The following is a 13,379-nucleotide window of genomic DNA, read 5'->3' as shown; positions in this document are numbered from 1 at the left end:
GTAAGGTAAAATGTTAAACCACACATTGCTCTGACACTATATGCGTAAGGACAAATATATTTTACATTTAGATTAATTTACCTACCTTGAAAAACATTTTCAGTTGACATCAGTTAGGGGCTAAATAAAATACATTTATAATGTCTTATCTCCAACAACAAAAAACTGTTTGAAATAACCCATTGCTTAAAGGGTCAATCCTATAACCATGACCACTTCAATGATTTGAAGTGGTCATGGTGGTAGGAGTCTGTGTGCACTAGAAATGCTGCACATACATATTGGCACGTATGTACAGCCTACATGGAGAAGCCTGACTGATCCCTCCCTCCATCCATTTATTCAGCCCATTCCAAATTAAGTTTACAGTTTTATTTTATTTCCTTCCCTTGTCCACCCCTCTCTCCCATCCGTACCCTTGCCAGCTCAGAGCTGGCGTATGAGCTTTGAGCCAGTGAAACTGCATAGTTACTGGATTTCCTCATGATTAGTCTGTGATTGGACTCAAGGTACCATCTGATGTCTATTTTTCAGCTTTTACGTGGGGCTTTTATGATGGCTTTAATCTAAACTGAATGACAACTAAGGTTCCTTTTTTGGCTTTTTTGTTTTACTCACTATGCAAACTATTTTTAATAGTAATAAAATATTTTTTTAAAACAGCTATGAAAAAGAATACAGCAATATATTATTTTTTCAACAAAAATTATTATTTTTTTTACAGTAGGACAACACCTTTTTCACAAGAAGAGAAGAACATATTATATTGTTATTATTGATAGCTATTGATCAATATGTGACCTACTAGGATATTCACAAGAACACAAATGCAATGTTTTTTGACACATATTGATTCCTGTCCCTTAGGAAATCTTCAGAGGGAATTACAAAAGCTAACTATTTTTCAGAGCTGTTATGGAACTGGAAGCATGATTCTGTGCTCTTAAAGATATTGAAACGTTATCACTGAAGTGTCATATTTATTTAATGAAATTCAATGATTTAAAGTAAACATCCTAACTAGGATTTAAAAAATGATGTGCCCACTGCAGTGGAGTCACACATAATCACATATGGATATACGCTAAAGTACTACAAATATCATAGATATTATGGCGTTTGTATCACCCCTATGAAGAAGACATTATATGACAGTCTCCTGTTTATAGACAGACAGGGTAAAAGGTTACTGAAGCACACAGGTATCTTTCCAATAAACAATCAAAGTGGTCTTAAATGCCAAGACCCCTAAATACATTATACTATAGTTATGGAGTGAAAACCCCTCAGTGTGCTTATCAAAAACTCATTATGCTGAGCAGAGCAATAAACATATCCAGTGGCTTCACTAGAACAATGTATGCCAAACAGGTAACTGTGAATAATGTGTAACTGTGTTACATAGGAAATCAATACTATCCTGTATTAGAGACAGACAACCTGTGGCTCTCATTTGTAAATTACAAGTCATAGGCTGGCAACAATCACTGGAGTTGTATCAAATTGGCAGCTGCAGATTCAGTGAGGGAAAAAAGTATTTGATCCACTGCCGATTTTAAACATTTGCCCACTGACAAAATAAAATGATCATCAGTCTATAATTTTAATGGTAGGTGTATTTTAACAGAATAACAACAAACAAATAATCCAGAAAAACGCATGTCAAAAAAGTTATACATTGATTTGCATGTCAATGAGTGACCCCTTCGACTTGGTGGCAAAATCCCTAATGGCAATCACAGAGGTCAGACCTTTCTTGTAGTTGGCCACCAGGCTTGCACACAACTCAGGAGGAATTTTGTCCCACTCCTCTTTGCAAATCCTCTCCAAGTCATTAAGGTTTTGAGGCTGACATTTGGCAGCTCGAACCTTCAGCTCCCTCCACAGATTTTCTATGGGATTAAGATCTGGAAACTGGTTAGGTCACTCCAGGGCCTTAATGTGCTTCTTCTTGAGCCACTCCTTTGTTGCCTTGGCTGTGTGTTTTGGGTCATTGTCATGCTGGAATACCCATCCACGACCCATTTTCAATGCCCTGGCTGAGGGAAGGAGGTTCTCACCCAAGATGTGATAGTAGATGGCCCCGTCCATCGTCCCTTTGATGCAGTTCAGTTGTCCTGTCCCCTTAGCAGAAAAACACCCCCAAAGCATGTTTGACGTGGGCCTGGGTGTTCTTGGGTTCATAGGCAGCATTCCTCCTCCTCCAAACAAGGCGAGTTGAGTTGATGCCAAAGAGCTCAATTTTGGTCACATCTGACCACAATACTTTCACCCAGTTCTCCTCTGAATCATTCAGATGATCATTGGCAAACTTCAGACGGGCCTGTACATGTGCTTTCTTGAGCAAGGGGACCTTGCAGGCGCGGCAGGATTTCAGTCCTTTACGGAGTAGTGTGTTACCAATGTTTTCTTGGTGACTATGGTCCCAGCTGCCTTAAAATCATTACCAAGATCCTCCCGTGTAGTTTTGCGCTGATTCCTTACCATTCTCATGATCATTGAAACTCCACGAAGTGCATGGAGAACCAGAACGAGGGAAACTGACAGTTATTTTGTTTTTCTTCCATTTGCGAATAATCGCACCAACTGTTGTCACCTTCTCACCAAGCTGCTTGGCGATGGTCTTGTAGCCCATTCCAGCCTTGTATAGGTCTACAATCTTGTCCCTGACATCCTTGAACAGCTCTTTAGTCTTGGCCATGGTGGAGAGTTTGGTATCTGATTGATTAATTGCTTTTGAGGACAGGTGTATTTTATACAGGTAACGAGCTGAGATTAGGAGCACTCCCTTTAAGAGAGTGCTCCTAATCTCAGCTCGTTACCTGTATAAAAGACACCTGGGAGCCAGAAATCTTGCTGATTGATAGGGGATCAAATACTTATTTCACTTATTGACATGCAAATCAATTTAGAACTTTTTTGACATGTGTTTTTCTGGATTTTTTGTTTGTTACTTGGTCTCTCACTGTTAAAATACACCTACCATTAAAATTATAGACTGATCATTTCTTTGTCAGTGGGCAAATGTTTAAAATTAGCAGGGGATCAAATACTTTTTCCCCTCACTGTATGCAGCACATGTACCAACTTTCCTAGTTCTCGTGGACTGGAATGTATTATTTTGAAAGAGTTAACCCCATTTAGTGGCCTATTTTCCCAATCTCACAGCTATTTTTGACATCAGAAAAATCCCTGAACTTTGGAGAGTAATGCTCATGTGAATGTGTCATAGATCAGTGGTTGGTTTTGGACCAGTGTGCTCTGAAAAGAATCCCTGGCAGTGACACAAAATGTCAACAGACTGGAATGTATTACAATTCCTATCGAGGGCCTTACCTGGAGCTGCATTTTGAGTTGGCGCAAACGGGTGACATCCTGTTGAAGGCCCTCTCGTTGTGATGCATCCATCAGGACATTAACAGTCGTTTCTGCTTCCTGCATCCATTTCATAAAGTTTTCATGTTCCTTGACCAAGGCTTGGACATCTTTAAGCTCTTTTTCCAGCACGCTCTGCCGATCACCAACTCTGATAGAAAAGAAATGAAACAGTAAGACACCACTAAGCTTTGATTTCACGTTTAAGAAAAAAGAAAAAGAATGATGACAGTATATGCCAGGATATGATAAGTTAATGATCAGAAAAATACTTACCCTGCTAAGACATGAACCTCTCTCTTTTAACTTTCCTTTTGACAGCTAATATTTTCCTCTGGCCCAGTTAAGCAGGCAGACAGGAGAAGACCAAAGTGAGCCTTTGATGTTATTTTGTTTTACTTGCACTGCATACTGTTCTGTAATACCTACTGCAGCTACAATCTGTGGTGACAAAGGGTCTACAAGCTCTCCTGACATTTTCAGTTTTGGCAGATTAATGAAGACATTTTCATCCTTTTAATATTTGTTTTTACAAACTCTTAAAATGTAAACAAATTAAAAAAAAAAAAATACGAAAAATACAGGGGGCCTGAATTAAATAGAAAGCAGAGATCAAGAGATTACAGTAATCTTCCAAAGTGTAAAACCAGGGAAGCCCTCTAACGTATCAATTTGCTTATTAGCATCATTTAAAAGGAATGTATTGCCAATGTCTTTGATAAACTTACATTTAAAGCTAACCTGATCTAGTGTAGTAAGCTATTCTGCTTCACTTAGAATGTCAATTTGCATATAATTATATGTTTATAACAGTCAAATACATGAAATAAAGTTTCTCGTGTATATACTTCTGTACCAATTGATCTCCAGCAGCATTGAAATATATCTGCTTTCAGCTCCCATACTCAGTCCATAAAGCATAGCCAAAAGAGCAGTCCAGAAATAGCTCCTCTTTAGGACTTGTGCTTAATCAAGAGAATGTGAAAACATAGATTTTTGGGTTCATAACAATTAGAGGATGTAAGAGAACTCGGAGAATATGCCTAGAAAAGGCAAGTTTCCAAGATGCTAAAGTACAATAAAATCTACTGCTAAAGATGTTGGGTCCTTGAGCTGGACCAAATTATCTTTACACATGGCATTAGGGAGAGTGGAATAGTGCTTCAAAGTTACTTGAAGGGACACTATAGTCACCAGAACAGCTACAGCTTAATGTAGTTCTGGTGAGTATAACCATTGACTGCAGGCATTTTTGCATATGGGTACTTGTGATATCATGCCTGTAGCACTAATGGATGTGCTTGGATCAATCAATCTTATGAACTTAATGTAAGTATTAAGAATAGCTATGCGTGTTCCTTTAGTCTAGTCTAGTCTATAATAATGGAGAAATCAGTGTAACACTGATGCGAGATGGCACAAAAATATATATATAGGGTGTCTGTATCTTTAAATTTATGATCCTTGAATAAATAGAGTATATATCAAATGATGTACTTTGGAGTACAGATATATATATATTATAAGGTAAAAATATAATGTGAATGACTGTATTTCATAAAATTGATACAATTCAATAAAGTCCAATGAATTCCAGATAAAATTTAAAAATACTTCAAAATTTATTAGAAAAAAGGCGCCTATATCAGGGCATTCAAAGTGGTGAAATAAAAATATATAAAAACTGCATAAAAATGAATAAATATAAGTCAGGGACGTATTGCAAGATTGTTACCAGCACATCTGTGTAGGTTGTTCCGTTTTCATAGTGAGGACCGATTAGGATGGATATGGATAGTATGTTGCTCTCTCTGCCGGCTGTTTGTGAGGTTGGCGTGCGTCCCAGACCTCACTCTGGATGATGCACGCTGTTGGCCGGCGGGTCCCCCAGATCTCGGAACACTCTACGTTGGATGGAAGAATACTGCAGCTGGATTTTTGATCTGCGTCCGTACCCTGCTTGTATCCTTGTGGTCTAACGCGTTTCGTGGGTGTCAGCCCCACTTCCTCAGAGACGTGATGAGGATTCTTCAGTACACCATGATTTTTATATAGTTCTAATTGGTGTTGATTACATTGATTGTCATTTTGCTTTACCAATTATGACTTTGCATTTCAGCTAGTGCTTAGTAAACATACTGTTAAAATCTGGATTTTAAACATGAATTTTAAACATGAATTTTAAACATATGTTTGTGGTGTACACAATTATTTCGACTTTTATGTGCAGCTAATAAACACAAATAGTGGAAAACATTGGAAATATCATAAAGGGTATCAAAAACATCGGAAGTATATTAAGAGTACATTTGGAGTGCATTGGAAGAAAATATAGTGAAAATGTAATACAATAGAAATACATATATAAAAAAGCATATATAAAAAAGCATCGGAGATTTATTAAAAAAAGGGATCGGAGATGTGTTAAAAATACTAAAAAGAGCATATATATTTAGAAAGTATCTTAATAACGTAATAACGGACCATGTATGGTGAATAATAATAATAATAATAAAACTATATATAATTGAACCCCAAAATTAGAAAGGGTTACGTAATCGTGGTATAGAATTCACATAGAATGAATAATGGACAATGCATAATAGATGATACATAAATAGATCAACAGATAGATAAACGGATAGATGAATGATTGCTGTGATATCCTAAAGGGATATACTTGTGTGAAAACAGAGTGCACTAGGTAAGTATATGGACTATATGAAATCTGATACAGTTCTAGTATCGAGAGTGATAGTGCACAGTTATGACTGTATTCAGTTGTTTAGACAGAGCTATGGGATTAATAGTGGACTGTGTCAAATTAGGTTTGTTTGCTAGTGTCGAAAGTGCGCAATCGTTACATTCTATTACTAATTGTAACATACAGTTAGGGCTTGAAATGGAAAATAGGAAAAACTCATGTATATATATATGTGTAACTGGAGATGTGATATACATTTTGTTTTAATGCATCTAGATATAGATGAAAATAGGTTAGGTGTAAAGTGAAATCACAATATATATATTATATAATATCAATATGGTATCCTATCGAGGTCGTGCTTAATTAAAGAGATAGTGCATTGGTAAGTGCTCAGCTAATGCTGGAGGGTCTAATGTTGAGAAAAGAAAAAAAGGAGAAATGTATAACTAGTAACTGTGCTGTGTGTGAGTGCCTAAGTGCCAATAGTTAAATATTAATAATTAAGTAAAAATAGATGGCTAGAGTACAAATAGATGAATAAATGAAATGAGTAAATAAATAGATAGATAAATAAATAAATAAATATATAAATGTAGATATATGTATACATAGATAGATGTGTACTTCTAAGAATATATATATGAGTGTAAATGTGCAGTTCCATCTGCATCCTTTGGATAAGTGGGGAGGTAGATGATAAAAAATAGTTAAAAAATAGGTAAAAGGGGAAGTAAAAGGATTGAGGTTAAAAGTCCGCCATCTCTGTGTCGGGAGACCCATATCTATAAAAAGGCATTCAGTTCATAGTCTATATTCAAGCCTTTGGGTGCTAGGGTCTCTAAGTTGAATATCCACTTGGCCTCGGTTTGGTCGAGATTTCTCTCCATATCCCCACCCCTCCAGTGTACATTTACTTTTTCAATGGGTAAGAATCTTAGGCTTGTGGGATCTCCTCTATGGAATTCTTGGAAGTGTTTGGAGAGATTATGTGTCTGTAGACCTCTCTTAATATTGCGTATATGTTCCGATATTCTAGTTTTCAGGGATCTTTTTGTTCGTCCCACATATTGTTTGGGACAGGGGCATGTAATGAGATAGATGACTCCTACTGTGTCACAGCTCATGTTGGTTTGTAGGTTGTGTTCTTCCAAGTTCGTGGTGGATTTGAATTTGGTCATCTCTAATTCTAAGGAGGGATTATTCTTGCATGCTATGCATTTGGTGCATCTTTTGAAGCCTCTAGTTTCTGTTTTATCATGGGCATCATGAGAGGATTTTAAAGTGGGTGCTAGCATAAGTTGTAGGTTTGGTGCCTTTGTAAAGATGATTCGTGGTTTGGGATCGAGGATGTCGGTGAGTGTAGGATCACTCCTCAGTATGTCCCAATGTCTGTTTAGAATCTTCTCTATCGTACGAGATTGATGGTTGAATTTGGTTATAAAGGCAGGTGCCAGATGTTGTGTGTCTGTAGTCTTGTTCTTGTTTCTTAAAGTGTTTTCTCTTGGAGTTGTTAAAGCTGTCTTTTTGGCCTCTGTCAGTAATGTTGTAGGGTATCCTTTAACCAAAAATCTCTGTTCCATTTCCTCCATTTGTTCTTCACATATTTCCAGTTTGGAACAGTTTTTTCTGATTCTCCTGAACTGGTTATGTGGGATATTTTTCAACCAGGTGTGTTTATGGTGACTGTTAAAAGGAATAAAACTGTTACAGTCTACGGATTTTTTAAAAGTTTTGGTGTGTATGCTTTCTTCTTCAATATAGATGTTTAGATCTAAAAATTCAATCTGTTGTTGGGAGTGGTTAAATGTAAATTCCAAATTATACGGGTTGTTGTTGAGGTAGTTCTTAAATGAGTCCAGAGAATCCAGGTCCCCCTTCCAAATAAAAAAACAGTCATCTATATACCTCCCCCTTCCAAATAAAAAAACAGTCATCTATATACCTCCGCCATAAAAAAACAGTCATCTATATACCTCCGCCATATGGCGGAGGTATATAGATGACTGTTTTTTTATTTGGAAGGGGGACCTGGATTCTCTGGACTCATTTAAGAACTACCTCAACAACAACCCGTATAATTTGGAATTTACATTTAACCACTCCCAACAACAGATTGAATTTTTAGATCTAAACATCTATATTGAAGAAGAAAGCATACACACCAAAACTTTTAAAAAATCCGTAGACTGTAACAGTTTTATTCCTTTTAACAGTCACCATAAACACACCTGGTTGAAAAATATCCCACATAACCAGTTCAGGAGAATCAGAAAAAACTGTTCCAAACTGGAAATATGTGAAGAACAAATGGAGGAAATGGAACAGAGATTTTTGGTTAAAGGATACCCTACAACATTACTGACAGAGGCCAAAAAGACAGCTTTAACAACTCCAAGAGAAAACACTTTAAGAAACAAGAACAAGACTACAGACACACAACATCTGGCACCTGCCTTTATAACCAAATTCAACCATCAATCTCGTACGATAGAGAAGATTCTAAACAGACATTGGGACATACTGAGGAGTGATCCTACACTCACCGACATCCTCGATCCCAAACCACGAATCATCTTTACAAAGGCACCAAACCTACAACTTATGCTAGCACCCACTTTAAAATCCTCTCATGATGCCCATGATAAAACAGAAACTAGAGGCTTCAAAAGATGCACCAAATGCATAGCATGCAAGAATAATCCCTCCTTAGAATTAGAGATGACCAAATTCAAATCCACCACGAACTTGGAAGAACACAACCTACAAACCAACATGAGCTGTGACACAGTAGGAGTCATCTATCTCATTACATGCCCCTGTCCCAAACAATATGTGGGACGAACAAAAAGATCCCTGAAAACTAGAATATCGGAACATATACGCAATATTAAGAGAGGTCTACAGACACATAATCTCTCCAAACACTTCCAAGAATTCCATAGAGGAGATCCCACAAGCCTAAGATTCTTACCCATTGAAAAAGTAAATGTACACTGGAGGGGTGGGGATATGGAGAGAAATCTCGACCAAACCGAGGCCAAGTGGATATTCAACTTAGAGACCCTAGCACCCAAAGGCTTGAATATAGACTATGAACTGAATGCCTTTTTATAGATATGGGTCTCCCGACACAGAGATGGCGGACTTTTAACCTCAATCCTTTTACTTCCCCTTTTACCTATTTTTTAACTATTTTTTATCATCTACCTCCCCACTTATCCAAAGGATGCAGATGGAACTGCACATTTACACTCATATATATATTCTTAGAAGTACACATCTATCTATGTATACATATATCTACATTTATATATTTATTTATTTATTTATCTATCTATTTATTTACTCATTTCATTTATTCATCTATTTGTACTCTAGCCATCTATTTTTACTTAATTATTAATATTTAACTATTGGCACTTAGGCACTCACACACAGCACAGTTACTAGTTATACATTTCTCCTTTTTTTCTTTTCTCAACATTAGACCCTCCAGCATTAGCTGAGCACTTACCAATGCACTATCTCTTTAATTAAGCACGACCTCGATAGGATACCATATTGATATTATATAATATATATATTGTGATTTCACTTTACACCTAACCTATTTTCATCTATATCTAGATGCATTAAAACAAAATGTATATCACATCTCCAGTTACACATATATATATACATGAGTTTTTCCTATTTTCCATTTCAAGCCCTAACTGTATGTTACAATTAGTAATAGAATGTAACGATTGCGCACTTTCGACACTAGCAAACAAACCTAATTTGACACAGTCCACTATTAATCCCATAGCTCTGTCTAAACAACTGAATACAGTCATAACTGTGCACTATCACTCTCGATACTAGAACTGTATCAGATTTCATATAGTCCATATACTTACCTAGTGCACTCTGTTTTCACACAAGTATATCCCTTTAGGATATCACAGCAATCATTCATCTATCCGTTTATCTATCTGTTGATCTATTTATGTATCATCTATTATGCATTGTCCATTATTCATTCTATGTGAATTCTATACCACGATTACGTAACCCTTTCTAATTTTGGGGTTCAATTATATATAGTTTTATTATTATTATTATTATTCACCATACATGGTCCGTTATTACGTTATTAAGATACTTTCTAAATATATATGCTCTTTTTAGTATTTTTAACACATCTCCGATCCCTTTTTTTAATAAATCTCCGATGCTTTTTTATATATGCTTTTTTATATATGTATTTCTATTGTATTACATTTTCACTATATTTTCTTCCAATGCACTCCAAATGTACTCTTAATATACTTCCGATGTTTTTGATACCCTTTATGATATTTCCAATGTTTTCCACTATTTGTGTTTATTAGCTGCACATAAAAGTCGAAATAATTGTGTACACCACAAACATATGTTTAAAATTCATGTTTAAAATTCATGTTTAAAATCCAGATTTTAACAGTATGTTTACTAAGCACTAGCTGAAATGCAAAGTCATAATTGGTAAAGCAAAATGACAATCAATGTAATCAACACCAATTAGAACTATATAAAAATCATGGTGTACTGAAGAATCCTCATCACGTCTCTGAGGAAGTGGGGCTGACACCCACGAAACGCGTTAGACCACAAGGATACAAGCAGGGTACGGACGCAGATCAAAAATCCAGCTGCAGTATTCTTCCATCCAACGTAGAGTGTTCCGAGATCTGGGGGACCCGCCGGCCAACAGCGTGCATCATCCAGAGTGAGGTCTGGGACGCACGCCAACCTCACAAACAGCCGGCAGAGAGAGCAACATACTATCCATATCCATCCTAATCGGTCCTCACTATGAAAACGGAACAACCTACACAGATGTGCTGGTAACAATCTTGCAATACGTCCCTGACTTATATTTATTCATTTTTATGCAGTTTTTATATATTTTTATTTCACCACTTTGAATGCCCTGATATAGGCGCCTTTTTTCTAATAAATTTTGAAGTATTTTTAAATTTTATCTGGAATTCATTGGACTTTATTGAATTGTATCAATTTTATGAAATACAGTCATTCACATTATATTTTTACCTTATAATATATATATATCTGTACTCCAAAGTACATCATTTGATATATACTCTATTTATTCAAGGATCATAAATTTAAAGATACAGACACCCTATATATATATTTTTGTGCCATCTCGCATCAGTGTTACACTGATTTCTCACATCATAGGAAACAGTCTCCTATACTTGAAGGTGATTTTAATTTCCTGTTTGCTAGAAGTATTTGGCGTATACCTAATTTTATCCTGTTCGTAACAGATTTAAAGGTATACACACCATATATACAAATTTTATGTTTTTTCATCCTGAATTTTAACAAAGCCTTTTTTTAAGTGAACTAGCTCCTGGATCCATGACACGGGATTTACAGTGTTAATCACAATACTTCACATTTCAGACAGTTTTTGGTGAAATTTCTGCCTATATCCAGTTTTTGAGCTCTTCACTTCAAGTCAGACTCCCTCATCCCTGTGTGTTGCACTAGGCATACCAGACCTATTTGACTAGTCTATAATAATACTTATCTAAGACAAACTGACCAAATGAGATCAACTCATGCAGAATACTTAAATAACTTGATTAAGGAAAACATTTAGGTTGTTTTGTATATATTAATGAACATAATGACATAGCTACTGCACAATGGCAGTTTGTGATGTGCTTCATGTAAAAGTTGTTCATTTAACCTAATGAGGTTAACCTAACCTCTAATGTTTATTTTGTTATGTGACCATAAATCTATTCTAAACAGGGCTGGACTGGCCCACTGGGATACCGGGAAATAGTGGGACACATGGGGGGCTAGGAGGGGGCTATAGGGACACATGGGGGCTGGGGAGGGGGCTATAATGGGACACATGGGGGCTGGGGAGGGGGCTATAATGGGCCACAAGGGGGCGCTATAGGGACACATGGGGGCTGGGGAGGGGACACATGGGAGCTAAGAGGCTATAGGGACACATGGGGACTGGGGGGCTATAGGGACACATTGGAGCTGGGGGTGTCTATAGGGACACATGGGGGCTGGGGAGGGGACACATGGGAGCTGAGAGGCTATACGGACACATGGGGAATGGGGGGCTATAGGGACACATTGGAGCTGGGGGAGTCTATAGGGACACATGGGGCTAAATGGACACATGGGGGATAGGGAGGAGGCTATAGGGACACATGAAGGGCTGGGAAGGGGTATAGGAACACATGGAGGGCAGGGGGCTATAGTGACACATGAAGGGCTCTAGGGGGTTATAGGGACACATGAAGGACCGGGAGGGGGGCTAGTGGGACACATGGAGGGCTGGAAGAGAGGGTTAATAGGACAAATGGAGGGCTGGGTTCCAATGGGACACATGGGGGGCTCATGGGACACATGTGGGGATGCTGTTGAGACACATTGGAGGGCTAATAAGACGTACGGGGCTGGGAGGGGGCTAATGGGATGCATGGAGGGTTGGGAGGGGATTTAGGGACACATGGAGCACTGGAAGGGAGGGCTAATAGGACACATGGAGGGCTGAGGGGCTAATGGGACACATGGGGGGGCTACTGAGACACATGGGGGTGCTAATGAGACACATACAAGGATGGGAGGGAGCTAATTGGACAAATGGGGGGCTAATGAGATGCATGGAGGGGCTGGGGGACTAATGAGACACCTGGGGAGCTAATAAGACACATGGAGGGGCTGTGGAGTAATGAGACACATGGAGGGGCAGGGGAGTAAAAAGACACACGGAGTGTCTGTGGAGAAAAAAGAAACGGAGGAGTCTGGGGAGAAAGAGACAGAGGGGCTGAGAAAGACACACAGAGGGACTGGGGAAGGGGAGAATGAGACACACAGATGAGCTGTGGGGAAAGAGACACACAGAGGTGCTGAGGCCTGGGAAAGAGACTAACAGAAGGGCTGGGGAAGGGGAGAAAGAGACAAAGGGGCTGGGGCCAAGATACATATAAAAGGGGCTTGAGGGAGATGAACACAAACAAAGTGCATCTTCACTTGTGTCCCCTGCTCTCCCTGTAATTTAGAGTTGACCATTGAGAGAAAGACTTTGTATTAAAGGGACCCTATAGTCACCAGAACTACTACACTTTAATGTAGTGGTTCTGGTGTCTATAGCCTGTCCCTGTAGGCTGAGCAATGTAAATGCTACCTTTCCAGAGAACAGGCAGTGTTTACATTACTGCCTAGGAACATCAGACGGCCACTAGAGCTGCTTCCTAATCCAGTGCTGCACACTGTG

At 38.2% G+C, this 13,379-nt stretch overlaps 1 protein-coding gene across 1 annotated transcript in view; it reads right to left on the bottom strand.

Annotated features, from left to right (window-relative positions):
* Positions 1-13,379, bottom strand: part of UTRN (utrophin) — a 583,870-nt gene that overhangs the window by 364,097 nt on the left and 206,394 nt on the right. Inside the window, exon 52 of the mRNA XM_063443106.1 lies at positions 3,337-3,526. Coding sequence (XP_063299176.1) covers positions 3,337-3,526 — 190 coding nt within the window. The remainder of the gene's footprint in view (positions 1-3,336; positions 3,527-13,379) is intronic.

Source organism: Pelobates fuscus, chromosome 2 (assembly GCF_036172605.1).
Source record: "Pelobates fuscus isolate aPelFus1 chromosome 2, aPelFus1.pri, whole genome shotgun sequence".
NCBI lineage: Eukaryota > Metazoa > Chordata > Amphibia > Anura > Pelobatidae > Pelobates > Pelobates fuscus.
This window is presented reverse-complemented; position numbering and strand designations above follow the sequence as displayed.